This window comes from Grammomys surdaster, unplaced genomic scaffold (genome assembly GCF_004785775.1).
Source record: "Grammomys surdaster isolate TR1022 unplaced genomic scaffold, NIH_TR_1.0 201, whole genome shotgun sequence".
Lineage (NCBI taxonomy): Eukaryota > Metazoa > Chordata > Mammalia > Rodentia > Muridae > Grammomys > Grammomys surdaster.
Genome location: NW_021604646.1, coordinates 8386289 through 8406052, shown reverse-complemented (window position 1 = coordinate 8406052; position 19764 = coordinate 8386289). Strand labels below are relative to the sequence as shown.

The 19764-nt window shown below is 43.2% G+C and overlaps 2 protein-coding genes across 2 annotated transcripts in view; both read left to right on the top strand.

The window, feature by feature from the left end:
• Positions 1–4392, top strand: part of Rspry1 (ring finger and SPRY domain containing 1) — a 53193-nt gene extending 48801 nt beyond the window's left edge. Inside the window, exon 15 of the mRNA XM_028770407.1 lies at positions 2820–4392. Within this exon, the coding sequence (XP_028626240.1) occupies positions 2820–2916 (97 nt within the window). The 3' untranslated portion in view covers positions 2917–4392. The remainder of the gene's footprint in view (positions 1–2819) is intronic.
• Positions 4393–10470: 6078 nt separating this feature from the next.
• Arl2bp (ADP ribosylation factor like GTPase 2 binding protein) lies at positions 10471–19035 on the top strand. The gene is made up of 6 exons (XM_028770414.1): positions 10471–10568; positions 11245–11306; positions 14881–14987; positions 16008–16093; positions 16630–16726; positions 17576–19035. The coding sequence occupies exons 1-6, from the start codon at positions 10531–10533 to the stop codon at positions 17675–17677; spliced, it is 492 nt and encodes a 163-aa protein (XP_028626247.1). The 5' UTR covers positions 10471–10530; the 3' UTR covers positions 17678–19035.
• The last annotated feature ends 729 nt before the right edge of the window (positions 19036–19764 follow it).

Genomic DNA, 19764 nt, shown 5'->3' with positions numbered 1-19764 from the left:
AACACCTTTGCACGATTTAGTTATCAGGGCCTTACAAACTGATAAAAATTTAAAGGTCTGATACCTTCATACAGCTTTCCATCTTTCTTAATAGTCGGATCTGATCTTCTTCATCTTTGAGCCCTTTGGCCATTCTGATGGCCTTAATCACATTTAAGGACTAATTGATGATGTGTAAAGACTTAGAAGTAATTATCCTATGTGGTCAAAGTTTCTAGAATATCTAAAACAAAGTTGGAAAGAAAATCAAAAGAATTACAAGGGTATTTAGCACAATTCAGATAGATGGTAAAAGACTGCACCTTTTCAGTAATTAGGAGTGTAAAGAAGTTAAGAGTTAGTTTTAAGGGTGATGGTGAAGAAGGGAAATGAGGATAAAATGAATGACAAGAATGACCCCTGGAGAAGACTGAAATGACATCATTCCTCTTGCCATAGCAAATAGTTGTGAAGTCTGCCTTTGCTTCCCTCGCTGAGGCACTAAGCCCAGATACTTTCACTGGTGAATTTTTAACAGTTTTCAGAGGGAGAGTAGTTTAAATTTATCTAAATGTCTCTAGATCACAAGCAAAACAAGCCCATAGCACTATTCTTACAAAATCTGCATGGTAAACACACCGAAAGCTGAAAAGAAAACACTAAAATGCTAAGAAGAGTTCTTTTTGTTTCATTTTGGGTTTTTATTGATATGCGGTCTCACTCTGCAGGCCTGGCTGGTCTGGACCTTGTTCTGTAGACCAGGCTGATAGTGTACTCACAGAGCTTCACCAGCTTCTGCCTCACAAGGCCTGGGATTAAAGATAGGAGCCACTACACCTGGCTATAAGACCACTTTTTAAATTTATGATTATAAATCTAAGTAAAATATTAGTAGCTAGAGGCTAGAGAGAGAACCTAGCACTTTCTGTTCCTGTAGAGGATTTGGATTAGGTTCCCATCACCCACCTGGTGGCTCAAATTCATCTGCAACTCTAATTCCAAGAGATCTCATGGTTTCTGACCACTGAGGGCACCAGGCATGGTATGCAAATGGTTCACAGAAATATGGACATACAGGTAAAACATACACATAAAATAAGTAAATCTAAAAAGGTATTTATTTATAAATTTATTTATTTATTTATTTATTTATTTATTTATAAGTACATGAGTATATAAGTACACTGTAGCTATCTTCATGCACTCCAGAAAAGGGCATTGGATCCCATTGCAGATGGTTGTGAACCACCATGTGGTTGCTGGGAATTGAACTCAGAACCTCTGGAAGAGCAGTCAGTGCTCTTAACTGCTGAGCCATCTCTCCAACCCCCTAACAAAGATTTTAATAAAATAATAAGCTGGTGGTGACAGTGCACACCTTTAATCCCAGCACTTGGGAGGCAGAGGCAGGTAAACCTCTTAAGTTCAAAGCCAGCCTTCTGGGCTACACAGTGAAATAGTCTCAAATAAATAAAGAACAGATAAATTTTTCCTTAATGATATTTTAAAATATTATATTTGAACTAAATGCTAGCATCTGTTTTATTATCTTTGAGCAGTGCAGGAATAGAACCCAGACTCTCACACATGCTAGGCAACTGCTATACCACTAAAATAGATTTAATGCTTTTCTTTTGTTTCTTTTTTCTTTTATATAATTTTTGTTTCTTTTTGAGATGAGGTGTTGCTATAGAGCCCAGGCTGCTCTGCCTCAGCGTCTCAAGTGCTAAAGCACTGTGGGTATGACCACACACTCAGTAACTAGCATCTTTTTAATGGTGACATGCTGGAAACATTCTAAGATGTCAGGAACAAGACAAAGATGCTTGTTGCTGCCACTGCTTTGATTTACAACATGAACAAAAGTCAGCACCTCTTCTTGCTATGTGCATAAATACCAATCTATTAGTAGATTTGTCTAAAAGTCCTTTTTATACTGGCTTAGGAAACAAAAAACATAAGAATGCATACCAAAAAGTATGTCATGCTTCTATTAAAAAACTAGGAGGGCCAGAGAAATGGCTCAGCAGTTAAGAGCACTGGCAGCTCTTCCGGAGGATCCTGGTTCAATTTCCAGTACCCACATGGGTACCCACATGGCAGCTCACAACCATATGTAATAGTTCCAGGGGTTTAGTGTCCTCTTCTGGCCACTGCAGGCACTGCATATGGTACACATGCATAGATAAAACACTCATACATATAACATTTTAAAAAACTGAAAAACTAATATATAATAAATATAAATATGTCACATCTATGGTATAATATGTATTTAGTAAATATCTTTAGGACAAATGACAAGTTGATAGAGGAAAAACGTAGCATACATCCCTGAACATACTAACATACATACACATTTATGTATGTGTATATATAATATGTACATATAGACTTTAGTGAAATATAAACAACTGCTTTAGCCTACAGAAGAGAATTTAAGATTAAAAAAATAGGAAGAGAAATTTAATTTTTATTTAATCTTTTTTTTTTTTTTTTTTTTTTTTTTTTTTTAAAGATTTATTTATTTATTATATATGAATACACTGTAGCTGTCTTCAGACACACCAGAAGAGGGCATCAGATCTCATTACAGATGGTTGTGAGCCACCATGTGGTTGCTGGGATTTGAACTCAGGACCTCTGGAAGTGCAGTCAGTGCTCTTAACCACTGAGCCATCTCTCCAGCCCTTTATTTAATCTTTTTAATGTTATTTTCCAAACCATGCATAATATTTACCCTTTCCCCAATAGACTTTTTAACATTTTGGATTTAGCTAGCAGATAAAGTTTGGCCTTTAAAGCATTAATTTAACTGGCATTTATATCTTTTTCCTCAGCGACCTGTGCATGGACTGTGCCTTGCAACTGGAGACCTGCCCATTGTGTCGTAAAGAAATAGTGTCTAGAATCAGACAGATTTCTCATATTTCATGACACATGTGAAGAGAGATCATGGACCTGTTTCTACTCAATTCCAGCCAATGTTGAAAAGAAAAGGAAAAAAAAAACACAAACATCTCTAACCAGTTGTACGCACATTGAAACTTATAGCCATGGCCAGATTTTATGCTAAAATTGGTAGTTTATCAAAGACAAATTCTCTTAGTCTAATCCAACTTGCCATCCCTGAATTCCTTTTGAGGCCAAGGAAGGCTGAATGTCAGCAGCTGGGCCTGTGGTAATTCCATGAAAGATAACAGGTGGCAAGGGTCTCCTGAATACTGAAACCACGCCGGAATTCTTCATGTTGGGTTCATTTGATTGTTTAACACAAAGTGTTTTGTGTCTTAGTCTACAGTTTTTATTTTGGGGTGAAGTCATTTTGGAGAAGTAATTGACACCGTGTCTGGGTTAAGTATCACTGGTCAGAGAACCCCAGTGTGTTAAACATGGATATTGCACTGCAAGACTTGAATCTATAAACGTAGCGTCGCACAGATCACACAAGTCACGTGTGATACAAACAACATGAAGATCCTGAAAGAAGGTGCACAGACTATAGGGAAAAGAACAACAACAAAACCCAATTTTTTTTTTTATTTCAGTGATTCCAAAGAACATTCTAGTTTTTTTAAACTACAGAAAATTTGTGGTATTTTCACATTCATGGTGTTTCTATCCAGTTTCAGTACCCACATTTTGTGAGGAAAAATGTTTTACCAATGCAGGAGGAGCTCTTAAACCAATTGCAATGTTAGTCTGGAAAAAATTGGTAGTTAGTGTATCTTTGAGGTACCATCAAATCAGGTTGTTTTGTTTTGTTTTGTTTCTTAAAAATTTTTAATCAGTATTGTTTTGGGAAGTAATATACTTTGAAACTCTTGAATTAATAATCTCTAGAAGACAGTCTGAGAACACATATCCTGTTGTTTTAAATAAATACATGTTTTTGAATAGCAAGTTCAATCATGAATTGTTGACTCTGTCTTCATCAAAAGTGTTTTATATCCCTCTCAGGGTCTCTGGTGAAGGCCTTCAAGAGTCCACTTTTTTCTTACAGGAAAAAAAAATGGAAGGTAGAATTGTAAATTTTTAAGACTTATTTCATAATGGTGTACCTCAGCAACTGCCTTTCAATTTATGCCAAGTCCTTACTTACTGAGTTTATACTTGAACAGTAGATGTCTTCTGATTTTACAGTGTTTTCAACTCACTGCACATCATTTTTCCTTCCTTTCCCTCTTTCTTGTTTGTGGTTCATTAAACCCGTCCTACTACAGTGGTAATCTTCTTCCTGGCTGTATGTGTTGGGGTGCTGGGGTTTCTTTGTGTCTCTCTGGTCTTCCATAAATCCAAAAATATATATATACATATATATAAATATATATACAGATATAGTTATGTGTTCTTTCAGCTTGTGGCGAATGCAGTGATTTGCATTGAAGAATAAAATATTTGTTGCATTTTTTACTCTTAAGATTTCACAACTCTCATTGGTGTCTCCTACTAAAGCTCCTATTCCTCAGGGGAGGAGAGCATCAGGTAAAAGAAGCAGAAAAGAAAAGTCAGACCTATAATACCAGCACTCAGAAGGCTGAGACTGGAAGATTTACATGAATGAATTTTTGGCCAGTTTAAGCTACTACATAGTAAATTCCAGAACAGTCAGGTCTGTATAGCACTGGATCTTTAGCTCAGTGGTAGATTACTGTCTGGCATGCTCAAGGCCCTGTGCTCCTTTCCTAGCACCTCAAAGAAGAAGAAAATTAGTTTAACTAGGCACTATGTATAGCGGCAAATTAGCTATACCACTTTGTGCTCCTGACGGGTCGAACGCGCACACCCACCCAAGAGCTATCTAGATTCTCAAATGAAAGACCTACACACACACACACACACACACACACACACACCAGTTAATTTTTGATGTGCCCTGACTAGCTCAAAGGCTGGGTAGTTCTAATCCTCCTGCCTAGCTAGCATACATTTCCCTCCAGTACTTCTTGCTCAATACCTCCTAACTCTATGTTTTATCTTTGCTGCCCTATTACCTTCTGGGCAACCCATAGAGCCACTTTCCCTTTCCACCTACATTTTTCATGAATTTTCTTCAGCTCTAAATTTATCTGTCTCCCTCTGAGACATGGTAGTCTCTCTCCTTCCTTTCTCCCAGTTCCTAGCCTACACAAATCTAAAGGTTGTGCTTCAGTCTACCTGTCCATCCATTGGCCATTGGCTCTTTATTGATCAATCAAAAACTAATTGGGTTCAAGGACCTTCAGCATTTGGATACACAGATTTCTGATTTTGGGGGCCAAATTAATTCAAAGCATTAGAACCAATCCCCAATATGAGTGCATGCCTTTAGTCCGAGCACCAGGAAGGCAGAAGCAGGCTAATCACAGAGCTCCAAGCCACCCAGAACGACAAAAAGATCTTGTTTAATTACATGTCCATCTAGCAGATCTTCACTGAGCAGCTATAGTAGTAGGTCCTGGGACTTGCCTGTGTGAAATGTCAGACATCTGCTTATGAAGTGACAGCAGGAAGAAGCAGTGTAATTTCTGTGTACTGTGATAGTTTGCTAATGCCATGAAGGGAAGAATATGCTGCCGCGGACATAAGCATATAGTTATGGGGAGAATTAGGCAGAACTACTTTAGATGGTTTGGCTAATAAATGGGTAGGAGAAGTTGTCAGAAGAAAACTATGGGAGACATAAGGTTGTACCAGGCAGAAGGGACTGAAGAGAGGTTCCTAGGACTGGTTGTCTAGGTGGGCATAGCACTGTGGACAAAGGTCCTCACTAAGGAAGAAAGCTGGTGCAGGGAAGACAGGACATGGTGAGAGGAGCTTGCTCTGCTGCTGGAGGTCAGGGGATGCTCATGAAGCCCAGATAAAGAGCTTGTATTTCCTCCTAAATACAATAGAAAAAGGCAAGAGCATGTTTATGAACCTTGGAAGTACCTGGATAGTGTTTTTAGAGGATGACTCTGCCCTCTATTTGGGAGAATAAAAGAATAACTGGGGAAGCAGAGAATCTAACAGGAGCTAAAACTACGAGAAAACCTAGACATTTTTTTAAAATATATTGTCAGTGCATTACTATCAAAGGGAAAAAACAAAGAAGTTACAGCATTTCCCCAGTGATTTGTTGGGGAAATCTTAGAGTTCCAGTCAGAAAAATAGTAAATTGGGGTTTTGGTTTAGTTTGGTGTTAGTTGGTTGATTTTTTACTGTTTTGAAGACAGGGTTTCTCTGTGTGGCTTTGGCTGTCCTGAAACTCACTTTGTAGACTTTGTTCAGGCTGGCCTTGAACTCAGGGACCTGCCTGTATCTCTGCCTCCCAAGGGCTGGGATTACAGGCATGACCCACCACACTACCCAACTTAAAATATCTTTTTCTTTTTTAATTAATTTATTTTTACATGCCTGCATATGTCTGTGTGAGGGTATCAGATGCCCTGGAACTGGAGTTAAAGACAGTTGTGAACGATACCTGAGCGTTGGGAATTGAACCCAGGTCCTCTGGAAGATCAATCTGCTGAGCTATCTCTCCTGCTATCTTTTTTCTTTTCCTTTTTTTTTCTTTTGACTTTTTCTTTTTTTTCTTCACATCTTTTGAATAATGTAAAGCAAGAAAAATATCATGATGCTATTTGCAGTTCCAGGTAATAATGATTGAGCCACAGAAACGGATATAACTACTGCAGTAAGAAATGAGTTTTATGATTTAAACCATCTTGAATTTGTATCCTTGAAAATGTGCTCTTGCCGGGCGGTGGTGGCGCACGCCTTTAATCCCAGCACTTGGGAGGCAGAGGCAGGCGGATTTCTGAGTTCGAGACCAGCCTGGTCTACAGAGTGAGTTCCAGGACAGCCAGGGCTACACAGAGAAACCCTGTCTCAAAAAACCAAAAAAAAAAAAAAAAAAAAAGAAAGAAAGAAAATGAGCTCTTTCTGAGGCTGTCCACTCTTTTATCTTGTACAATTGCTTATTCACTTAGGAAATTATGTGTTTCTTTTGTTTTTTGTTTTTGAGGCAGGATCTCACTGTGAAGCTCCTATTGGCCTGTCCTAGAACTGGCTATGTACACCAGGCTGGCATGGAACTCACAGAGATCCCTCTGCCTCCCAGTGCTAGAACTAAAGCTGTGGACCACCACACTGGACAGGAATAGTTTTTTGGGTTTTGTTTTGTTTTTTTGTTTGTCAGAGTCTCACCATGTAGCTCTAGCTGTCCTAAAACTTGATATTCAGACAAGGCTGGTCTCAAACTCATGAGATCTGCCTGCCTCTGCCTCCCAAGTGCTGAAACTAAAGACGTGTACCACCAGACCCAGCAAAAATAGTTTTAATGTACCTAGTTATGGTGGCTTATGCCTATAATCCCAGCATTGTAGGGGCAGGAGATCTGTTATGAGTTTGAGGATAGCTGGATTACATTGTGAGTTCCAGCCTTGCCTGAGCTACAGAGTTTGAAATCCTGTTCCAAAAAAAAGTGAAAGACTGGGGCTGGAGAGATGCATCAATAATAAAAAGCAATGGTTATTCTCCCAGAGGACTCAGCTTTGATCCCCAGCACCCACATTGTGTCTCACAACCATATATAACTCCAGTTCCAGGTTATCCAACACCTTCTGGTCTCCTCAAGCAACAGACATGCATGTGATTCAGAGGCATACATGCAAGCAAAGCATCTATACTCATAGAATAATTTTTTAAAGTTTTTTTAGTGAAAAAAGTGCTGACAAGATACTCATTCAGCAGGCAAAGGTATTTGCCACCAAGCCTAATGACCTGAGTTTGACCCCTGGTATCCATATTGTAAAAGAGAAAACCAACCCCTGCGAATTGTTGATCCTCATGCACTGTGCACTGCCATGTGCATGTAAACACATACAAGCAAAATGTAATACTTTTTAAACTTAAAAAAATCAAGGATTCTTGTTTGCTGTTGGTTTGTCTTTAGACAAAGTCTCACCATTTAATCCTGACAGGCCTTGAACTAAGAGAGATCTTCCTGCCTCTGCCTCCCCAGTGCTGAAATTAAAAGCATGTGCCACCCTACTTAGCTTTTTTCTTTTTTTAAAGAAGAAGGCATTGAGTTCCAGAGCTTGAGCTGCCTGCTATGGGTACTGGGGACTGAACTCAAGAAGAACACAAAGTATTCAACCTATGAGCCATTTCTCCAGCCTCTTTTTTTTTTCCAGATTTTATTTGATATGTAGAGTGTTTTACCTGATGATTCTTCTTCTTATCTCTTGGAATATTGGAAGGGGGGTGCTGTTTTGTTTTTTGTTTTGGTTTTGGTTTTTTTTTTTTTTTTTGGTTTTGACAGGATCTCTCATAGTCCTGGCTGGTCTTGAACTTCCTTTGTAGATCAGACTGACCTCAAACATACCTATCTGCCTCTGCCTCCCAAGGGCTGGGATTAAAGGTGTACTTCATCATGCCTGACAGGAATACTTGCTCCAGTCCAATTGCTGTCGTGTGAGGAAAAATCCAAACACCTCCAGAAAGCCTGTATGGAGAGGAACTGACACCTTTCCCCAAGCCACTACCCCCACCCACCGAATTCCTCACCAACTCCCAGCCACTATCCACCACTAAATTGCCACCCACTTGAGCTCTGTGAGAAGCATCTCAAGCTCCATTGCAACCAAATGGTAAAAAGACCTTGTCCTTGCCAAGACCATCCCCAAATGCAGATTAATAAGTAAATAAAATGTTTTAGTTCACTAGGTTTCTTGGGAGAGGAGGGGTTGTAAATAGCAATAGGTAACTAGTAGAGACAAAAATTTCATTCCTTTTCTCCTTGGATCCATGATTTAGAATCAGCAGGCAGTTCATGTATGTACTCAGAAGTAAATGGGATATAGAAAAAGGGCCTAAAAGGCTCTTAGCTGTCTGCTCTGAGCTGTCTGACCAATGCTCAATGGAACAATTTTTAGATGCTTGTCCTAGTTTGCTTATCAAAACACTGAACAAAACCAATTTGGGAAAAGAAAGGGTTTATTTTGTTTCCACATCTATGCAACAGTCCATCACTGAGAGAAGTTGGGATAAGAACCTAGAGGCAGGAACTGAAGTAGATAAAGAAATGCTGTTTACTGGCTTGTTCTCCGGTAGCTTGCTGAGCTTCCTTATATAGATCCTACACCTCCCCAGATGTGGCACCACCCACAGAGGGCTGGGCCTTCCTGCACCAATCATTAAAATAATCCACATTCAAACCCAGGAGGTAATGGCACATGGCCTTTAATGTACGCACTTAGAAGGCAGAGGCAGGTAAGTCTCTGAGTTCAAGGCCAGCTTGATCTACAGAGTGATTTCCAGGACAGCCAGGGCAACACAGAGAAACCCTGTCTTAAAAAAAGACATACAGACACGTAAGCAAAATCAACTGAGTTCCCTTCTTTCCAGGTCACTCAGGTCAAGTTGACAAAAAAACAGCCACACACTTGTCTTCACTTGACACTGACCACAATACTCTGATCTTCCAGTGTCTTTGAAATCATCTTGTTTCCAGATGCTGTTAAGATCCATGGACACACATTTTATGTCCATTCCACAATGTCTGATTCAGATTGGCCACTTAACCCTAATTCATACCATAAATTTTCTAGTTATGTACTACATACACAATTGGCTAAAAGGTATCAGACCACCAAAGAGGCATACCTAAAAAAAAAAGAAAAAAAAAAAAAGGTGGGGAAATCAATCCCAGGAAACCTCTCTTCATGCTGTGGCAGTTTTAGAAGGGACTTTCCCTGAAGCAGTTATTCAGTATCTGATTACATCGCTCTCAGTGGCTGTCAACTTTTTTGTGCTGCGTAATTATCCAAGAAACCATTTACTGCCTAATAATTGTTTACGGTTTGGGGAGGTTTATTGCCAGTAAGCTGGCAGCAAACTCACTAGGTAGCTGAGCCTTGAACCTCCACCTTCCCAATGCTGGGACTACAGACTCATGCCACCACGCCCTGCTCTTGCTCTTGATTTGAAGATTACAAATTAAGTTACAAGTTATCGACTTAATGCCGTGCGTGGAACCTTCCATATTTCCAAGAAGCAACTTTCTGGTAAATTAGACGTCTGCATTATCTAGGGCAAAATATGAGGCTGCTTTCGAGCAATTTGGCCATCTCCAGCGCTCTTAAAACACGGCTTCAACTACCTAATCTTTACAATTCCTAAACTGCAAGTGAAGAAACTGAGGCTCTTGGCTCCCATTCTTTCATCCAGAAAAAAGAGTCGACAGACTGCCACCATTTTTTGCAGTCTTCTGCATGAGACCCGGGAACCTGAGGCTGTGATTGGCTGCTGGAGCCGCGGGTAACCATGGTGACGGGAGGCGGGGCTGTGAGCACCGCCTGCCCTAACACACTGGCGGGGTGGCCCCGCGAGAGGCCGGCGGGCGCTGGGCCCAGCCAGGAGCCGCAGCCCCGGCCTCGCGCGATCGTCGGGCGGGGCGCGGGTGCGGCCTTCTGCGGGCCCTTGATGCGGTTGAGGCCGCTCGGGCCAGAGAGAAGCCCGGCCGGGCGGCGGGCGCGGTAGGAGGCGGCGGGGCCGCGGGCCCGGGCCGGTGACTGCAGCGCCCCTACGATGGACGCCCTAGAAGAAGAGAGCTTCGCACTGTCCTTGTAAGTGACGCGGCCAGGGTCTGCTCAACCTCGGCCTGCCGGTGTCCCCCGGGGCCGGGCGCGGGCTGGCCGGTCGGAGCTTCGCTCTAGCAGGGCATTTTCTTCCCGCGGCCACCGCGGGCATATGTCACCGATTACCAGCGCTTCCATCACAATCCTCTGGCCTCAATCGTGGCCGTCAGCAAAACCTAGAGGCCTTGAGCTGCCCAGGCTGGCGGCGGCCTCACCACCTGTCTCAAGCCACTCCTAGGCCGGTGTTCCTCCCCCGTGTGGTCACACTCACCAGCAGATAGGTGTGGCGTTAAGAGCCAGGATGCGGTGAGTAAATCCCGCGGGTAATAAACGCGGAAGTCTGAAGATGTGCCACACCAGCCTGAGCTACCCAAATTATTTGCTTCTTTTGTGATTGCCATACCGGTTTTCGTCACGGGTGTTTTCCTGTGTTTGTAATTTCTATACTAGATAGTAATCCTTGATTGGTGAAACTGAGTGATGGGAGGATCATCTTGCCATTATTATTTTTATGTATTATTTATTTTTTTTATTTTGGGGGGCTTTGTTTTGATTGCCTGGTGTGTGCGAAGCCTTGGGTTCCATCCCCTTATCCGCAGAAAACACAAGTTCAGCTCGTGAAATAATTATTTGGACTAGCACCTAATCCTGATGTGTTTTTCAGCTCCTCTGCCTCTGACGCAGAATTTGATGCTGTGGTTGGATGTTTAGAGGACATTATTATGGGTAAGTTTCAACACCCCTAAGTGACCTGTGCCCCTCTAGTTCCTTTGTTCGGTTCCTTGATTTAAATCAAGTAGACCCTTGCTTTAAAACATTTTTTTTAAAAGATTTATTTATTTTATGTATGAGTACACTGTGTATATGAGTACATGCATACTCAGGCACACCAGAAGAGGGCATCGGATCCCATAACAGATGGTTGTAAGCCTCCATGTGGTTGCTGGGAATTGAACTCAGGACCTCTGGAAGAGCAGTCAGTGCTCTTAACCACTGAGCTATCTCTCCAGCCCAAAACAATTTTTTAAAAATGTATTCATTTCCATGTGTGATGGATTGTGGGTGGGGTTGTTTCCAGGACACCATGGATACATGGAGGTCAGAGGACACCTTTGTGGAGTCTCTCCTTCCACCTTTATGTGAGTTCTGAGAGTTGATCTCGAATTATCTGTGCCTTCAGCCCCCAAGCCATCTCAGCATCCCAAACCTCTGTGTATAAGGGCGTGCAGAGAAGTAAACACTGACATTTTAAACACGCAGCACAATGTTAATAGCAAGCAAGCCATACTGAGCTTTGTAGTCTTAGAAACAATCTGTGGGTCAGCAAGATGGCTCAGTAGGTAGAGCCACTCACCAGGAAGCCTGACAACCTTAGATTAATTAATCCCCAGGATCCACAAGGTAGTACTGGCTCCTAAAAGTTGTCCTCAGACTTCCATATACAGGCTGTAGCATTCATGCACCCACTCAAAAACAAAATAAGTAAAAATATAATTTAAAAAAGACCTGGTTTCAGATGATACTGACCAATGTACTTCACATATACAGTAAGAACAATCTTGGTTTTTATATCATTTTGAGCTTTAACATTTTCATGCTATAGGACAGAACATAAATCATACCCCTATATAGCACTTGTCCATGTAGGAACAAGGTGTCGAATCTCATTGGATCTCTTCATATTCTTTTGTTGTTGTTTGTCTCAGTCAGGGTTTGTATTCCTGCCCAAAACATCATGACCAAGAAGCAAGTTGGGGAGGAAAGGGTTTATTCAGCTTACACTTCCACATTGCTGTTCATCACCAAAGGAAGTCAGGACAGGAACTCACTCACACAGGGCAGGAACTTGGAGGCAGGAGCTGATGCAGAGACCATGGAGAGGTGCTGCTTACTAGATTTCATCCCCTGGCTTGCTCAGGTTGCTTTCTTAGAGAACCCAGGACTACCAGCCCAGGGATGGCACCACCCACAATGAGCTGGGCCTCTCCCCCAACCCCCCATGATCACTGATTGAGAAAATACAGCTGGATTTCATGAAGGCATTTCCTCAAGGGAGGCTCCTTTTTCTATAATAACTCCAGCTTGTGTCAAGTTGACACACAAAACCAGCCAGTAAAATGATAATTAGTTTTTGGGTTGTTTTTGGTATTGTTGTTTTTTGAGACAGGGTTTCTCTGTGTAGCCCTGGCTGTCCTGGAACTTTCTGTAGACCAGGCTGGCCTCAAACTCACAGATCTATTCTCCTGGAATGGATGGACCACTATGTACGGCTTGGATCAACTGGATCACGTGGATCCATTTCCTTCCTCCCTGATGACTCTAGCTTGTGTCAAGCTGACACACAAAATCAGCAATACACTTTATATTCTTGGTGTGCCTTGTTGGTTGGTTCAGTGTTGAGAGTTTGTTTTTAGGGTCTAATGTCCAGGCCAGCCCTGATCTTCCTGTCTTATTGCCTCAGGCTTCCAAGCACTAGGATCGCAAGCATGAGCTACCGTACCTTCCTGTTTCCTTGTATTCTTAGTTCCTATTTCCAGATCCTTTTGGGGATCTTTCCATTCTGCTAAGTGGCCAGCAGGCAGAAATAAATCCAAAGTTGAAGACAGAAAGAAAAAAAAAAAAACTAAATTTGACAGCTTGTCAGCTTCCCTAGCAATTAGAAAAAGACCCTGTTGTTTGGTTTGGGGTATGTGGCTTAACCCAGGTTAGTCTGAAAATTCACCTTCACATGCAGTCTGGATCCAAGCCCACGGCTCCTATGTCTCACCAGAAGCCCTCTCCTGAGGAGTTCTCAGTTGGTTTTGCCCACCATGGATATCCCACCTGTTGTAGAGAAATGAGCTTAACTCTGGGTCCCTTTTTAAAGACTTCCTTTTAGTTGTAGACATGCTAGTTGACCCAGAATTGTTAAAATTCCATACTTCTTGACCTTGAGTGTTTGCTGTGAATCTCTACCTGAACTCTCCTCTGAATTCACCTGACAAGCTTTGAATTCACTTTGGCAGACACAACAGTCATCTTTATGCTCCAGATGAGGAGACTGGGGTCTACAGAAATAAAGTCACTTGTCCAAGATTATACAAAGTATATGGCTAAGGTAGGGTTTGAACCCAGGCAATCTGGTCTCTTACAGACCCCACCCTTTAACCCACTATGTGGTTTTCACTACTGCTGCTAAAATGATATTAAAATAGGGGAGACGGGCACAGCAAGATGGCTCATAAGCCTGAAGGCCAACTATAATCTGTAAGACCCACATGGTAGAGGGAGAGAGTCCACACCCATCCTCTGGATGGGTACCATAGCACATGCGCTAATTCCAACATACAGGAGGATCTCTGTGAGTTCCCAGCTAGCCTGGAATTACACATAGCAAGTTTCAAGCCAGTCAGTTACACAGTGAGATGCTGTCTCAAAATAAATATGTAGTTTAAAAATAAGAATGGCCAATAAGATGGTTCAGTGGCTAAAGTACTTGCTGCCAAGCCTGATGACCTGAGTTCAATTCCCAAGACCCTTGTATGTGGACAGTAGAAGGAAAGACTCTCCTACAGGTTTTCCTCTGACCTTCTACCCGCATGCCATGGCAAGCAGGTGCACATATACACATAAAAATGAGTAAAAGAAAATGTAATTTAAAAGGAAAAACCTTTAAGTAGGAAAGAAGGGCCTCTTGCCTGTTTGAAATCTCCCAATTTGAGAACTGACCTTTTATATACACAGTCAATGTATATGATAAAGAGACATACCAGATAGTTCTTCCTAGGCGGCAAATAGTGTGTCAGGGTTCACAAGGCATCTTATTTGGATAGATTATGTGCCGCTCCTCCCCCGAACCCCCCCCCCCCCGGTGTGTGTGTGTGTGTGTGTGTGTGTGTGTGTTTCATTTGTTTTTTGCCTTTTTGTTTCTTCAGTTTTGTTTGAAACAAGGTTTCTCTATATAGCCCTGTCTACCCTGGTTTTTGCTCTGTAGACCAGACTGGCTTCATAGTTAGGTCCGCCTGCCTCTGCCTCCTGAGTGCCGGGTTAAAGCTGTGCACCACCACTACCTGCTGTGGTGGGCAGCTGCGACCCCAGCACTCAGAGTCGGAAGGATGGCCTACAAGTCCAGGGCCAGCCTGGTCTACAGAGTGAATTCCAGGTCAGCCGAGCATATGTATTTATGGAGAGCTTATCCCAAAAGCTAAAAATAAAACAGTTGCAAAGACTTGTAAGCCAGCAAAGTGTTTATTTTGAAAGGTTGACATTTTAAATTTTAGATATATTTTACTAAAATTTAAATTTTACTAAATTGTATCAGATGACGAGTTCCAGTTATTGCAGAGAAACTTCATGGACAAGTACTACCAGGAATTTGAAGACACGGAAGAGAATAAACTCACCTATACTCCCATTTTTAATGAATATGTAAGTAGATATTTCTCCTACCAGAAAAATTAGGGTTTCCTTAAAATCTGAACTTAGCTCCATTATGTATAATTAATATATACTATTAAAAAGTTTAAATTAGCCGGGCAGTAGTGGCGCACACCTTTAATCCCAGCACTTGGGAGGCAGAGGCAGGTGGATTTCTGAGTTCGAGGCCAGCCTGGTCTACAGAGTGAGTTCCAGGACAGCCAGGGCTACACAGAGAAACCCTGTCTCGAAAAACCAAAAAAAAAAAAAAAGAATCAAAAAATGTTACAAAGCATGGTAGCACCTGTAGCCACCTGCCACTAGCACTCAAGAGGCAGAGGCAGGAGGATGGCAGCAAGTTGGATGCCTCCCTGGGCCACCTAGTAAATTTCAAGTCATCTTAGGTTGTTCAGCAAGATTATTTTTTTAAAGAAACAAAACAAAAAAAAAAAACAAGTTGGAATTAGTTTACTTTTTATATATGCCAGCCCTGCCAGGGGAATGCTGATTGGAATCTGGTTTAGATCATTTTTCTCTTGCCAGATTCTGGAGCTATTTTCTAAAAGATTTTCGTGAAGTGGTTGGTGAGCTTGCACCTTCTGGTTTAAAACAAGTTTGCCTTTACCATAATCTTGTCCTCAGCTGTGATACAACAGTGCCAACAAGACGGCCAGTAGGTAAAACATAAAAGACGGAGGGAGAGCACAGGTCCATAGGAGCTGTCCTTTGATGCCCACACGCACACTCACAAGCATCATGTACACAGTAATGATAAGTAAAGTACACAGGGCTGGACAGACAGCTCCCCAGAACTGCAGAGCGCCTCAGCACCGACATCCAGTGGCTATAACTCTAGTTCCAGAGGATCCAACACCCTCTTCTGGCCTCTGCAGCCATCTGCACTCATGGTAAATGTGCAGGCATGTGCATGCACACACATACACACGCACACGAACACGCACGCACCCACCCACCCACAGGATCTCAGGTAATGACCCGAGGGCCTACACCTCCCTGTCTCCACTGCTGCAGATTTCCCTGGTGGAGAAGTACATTGAAGAGCAGTTGCTGGAGCGTATCCCAGGCTTCAACATGGCGGCCTTCACAACCACACTGCAGTGAGTTGAGTTTGACTCTGGTTCTGGGCTTCTCACTTTCCTCCCCTCGACTGAGGAAAGCCCACTCTCTCCTTGTCTTCACTGAGAACTGGCTGGGTCCTGAGTAGAGTGGTGGGCCCTCTGTACCTTTGCAAGGCTGTTTTTTAAAGGAGATTTTTAAATGTATGTGTATGTGCATGAGCCTGCATGAGTTTCTGTGTACCACGTGCATGCAGGAGCCTCCAGAGGCCAGAAGAGGGTTTTAGACCCTCTAGAACTGAGTTACAGGCAATTGTGAGTATCCACATGCACACTGGAAATAAGCCTGAGTCCTCTGCAGGAGCAGCAGTGAACCCTCTGAACCCTCTCTCCAACCACTTTTTTTTTTTTGGGCGGGGGGGACAGGGTCTCTTATAGACAAGGCTGGTCACACGCCTGATCCTTCTGCCTCCACCTCCTAGGTGCTGATAGACGTGCCCCACCATGCCTAACTTGTGCGTCTTGAAGGGAGTCTGTCTCCCTGTTCATTCACAAAGCCCACACTCTGTCTCTTGCAGGCACCATAAAGATGAAGTGGCTGGGGACATCTTTGACATGTTGCTCACATTCACGGATTTTCTGGCTTTCAAGGAGATGTTCCTGGACTACAGAGCAGTAAGTTATGGCGGCTCGCCTCCTTAGCCTCAAGGAGCCACACAGGGCAGAGCTATGGAGACAACCACCTGCCCTGTGTCCTCTATCTTTTGTCGTCCCCCCCCCAACCTCCCCTTAAAATGGTTAGTGTTAGTGTGGTGGCTTTTGAGGTGTGCCCTTGTGACAAGGACCTTTCTGTTTTGATGAAACTAGCTCAAGGCTTCCAACAAAGACGTCACTTTTCATGCAGGCTCCTTTCACAGACTAAGGAGCTGCTTCACTTGCTTACTTATGTATGCATTTATTGAGACTGAATCTTACTATATAGCCTTGAATTTGCTATGCTGACCAACCTGGCCTTAAACTCAGACATCCTCCTGCTTCAACTGCCTGAGAACCTGGGTTAAAGCATGGCACCATGCCCATTCCCAGTTAGTCGTATTTTTTAAGTTTAATAATAATAAAATGTTTTATGTGTATAAGTGTCTGCCTGCATGTATGTCTGTGCACCATATACATGTATGTCTGTGCCCATGGAGGCCAAAAGATGAGGTAGGATCCCCTGGGACTGAAGTTATAGAGGCGGTTGTGTGCTATGGTGGGAATCAAACCCAGGTCCCCTGGAAGAGCAGTCAGTGCTTTTAACCACCAAGCCATTTCTCAGGCTCCAAGAAAGTCTTTTTTTTAAGAGTGTCTAGGGCCATAGCTGAGAAAAAGGAAATAGCCTACTGCCTTGTCTCTCTCTGTATGCTCCTTGGGAGCTCACAGACCTCCCTGCTATCGCCACAGTTCCCCAATTCCAGAGGGTCCTGAGTCACGAGAGCTTCCCCCCACTCATGGTGTCTTGAGGTCCTCTGCTTTCTCCTGTAGGAAAAGGAAGGCCGAGGACTGGACTTAAGCAGCGGCTTGGTCGTGACTTCTCTGTGTAAGTCATCTTCTACGCCAGCTTCCCAGAACAACCTGCGGCACTAGGTCCCACCTTCACACAACAGGTGTGATCGGTATGAAGTCACCAGCCCAGCAGGCTCAGAGAAATGGGCTAATGACGACAGATGCATCCTGCAAAGACCCACTGTGCCACAGCCCTTCCTTCATGTGAAGTATTGATGAGTCCTGGAAAACATGACTGACCCTCCTGGCCTTCTCCAGAAGCTCCTTCCTGCAGTCAGTAGCCCTCATATTCCTCGCTCCCATCCCCATACAGATCCCTCTCCCAGATGCTTCTGAGTGGCTCTTCTGGAGCAGGCCCGGGTTGGCCACCTCACCTTGGAGGTGAGGGGCTCTCTTCCCCAGCAACATGGTAGTGTAGTGTGTCAACAGTGTGAACACCACATCATTGTAAGCCCTTCATCCCGCAGGCTTTAGTGAGTCTTTGTTCTCCTACAGTTTTCACCTGGGTCCGGTTCAGGTGTCAGCCTCAATGGGGCTTTTGTTTGGGTGTGTTGATCTAGAGAGTTACAGACCAGCTGCCTGTCCTGGTTTCTGAATCTCCTGTGATTACAGCTTGACTGCTGTAGGATCCACTGAGAGAGCTGTCCTCTCCCCACAAGGGAAAATGGACTCCTTACATTAGCACTCCTTTCACCAGCGACTCCTGCTGGTCGTGATGTAGCCCCCCTGTTCTCTACTCTCTAAACATTATTTTCAAGAAACATATTTTTATAGATGAAAACTCAGGCTAACCTAGTGAGTATGATCTCGGGATGCCCATGATCAACCACTGACAAGATCAAAGTATTATATGCTGTGTGCTTTTTAGTTGTGAGTGCTGGAGTGCAGATCTGCTTTCCCATTGGTGCCCCCTTGCTGGGCACCAGTACAAACAGGCTGTGTGCTAGAAATGGGGCATAGCTGTGTCGTGACAGCATGCTAGGTGTGCTTGTGCATGTGTGTCTGCTGTCCTATCACAACAGAGTGCTTGGTGTGCTTGTGCATGCTTGTGTGCAGTCCTTCGTGTAGGCCAGTGAGCTGGGTTTTTTATTGGGGGTGGGGGGAGACTCTGCTGTTTGTTTTCGTACAATCTCTCCTGCTAAGTTGATGCTCGACCTGGGGAGAGGGACAGGACACAGGTTTTCTGGTCATCTGTCATCTTTGGTGGACTGCCACCAACCAGGAAGCATGTGTGTCACATCTCTAGAAAGAAAACAGTTCAAATCCTAATGTATACTTTTGACTTTAACTTTTATAGTAAACGTAAGACTCCACGCCGACTTTTCATGTGACATTCTGACTTTAAAGGATATAAGCTAAGCTCTGTGTTTTTTCTGTAGCTGTGTGTCACTTGGTACTTTTGTAAAATAAGTAAAATTTGAGGTGTTTGGCAAAAATAATCACTTGACGTGTATTGTCCATTTTAATGTAACTACTGCCATCCGGCCATTGTTGCTTTGGTCTTTTGAGATCAAAGGCTGTCTTGGAGCCAGCTCTGTCAATGTCACCCCTCCAGTGACCTTCCCCTTCCTGCCCCTCCTATAATCAGGACTGCTCACTGCAGGCAGATGCTGAAAGCACTCAGTAAGGTTTGCTGCTTAGCCTACCTGGTTGGGGGGTGGGGGACAAATACAGAGATGAAATATGGGCAGGGGCGAAGGGGCTGGAGAGATGCTCAGAGGTTAAGAGCACTTTCTACTCTTGCAGAGGACCCTGGGTTAGTCACAGCACTCACGTGGCAGCTCACACTAACTCCAGCTTCAGGGCATCCAACGCTCTCTTCTGGCCTCCTCTGGCACTCATATAGTGCAAATACATACATGTAGGAAAACACTGCATATACATGAAATGAAATAAAAATAATAAATCTTTTTTTTTAAAAAAAAAAAAACCTTGAAGGCAGGCAGACTGCAAGATTAATATTCTATGTAACGTGCGGATTCTGTGTGCTGGTCCACAGACTTGGACAGATGCCTTCTATTCCCTTACCTGAGCAGCAGAACCTAGAATGCCTTCCCTAAACAGGCATTCTGAGATGATATGACATTATGTTAGATCCCTGACGTGTCTGTGGGAGTTCTGGCTTGCTAGGATTCCGCTTCCCTCTATGCCTCAAAACGGGGTACTCC

Excerpts from the sequence above, each read along its gene's own strand:
- Arl2bp (XM_028770414.1), top strand. The coding sequence starts at position 10,531 with ATGGACGCCCTAGAAGAAGAGAGCTTCGCACTGTCCTT. Across the intron at positions 16,094-16,629 it reads GCCTTCACAACCACACTGCA|GCACCATAAAGATGAAGTGG; the intron begins GTGAGTTGAGTT and ends TGTCTCTTGCAG. Across the intron at positions 16,727-17,575 it reads TGTTCCTGGACTACAGAGCA|GAAAAGGAAGGCCGAGGACT; the intron begins GTAAGTTATGGC and ends TTTCTCCTGTAG.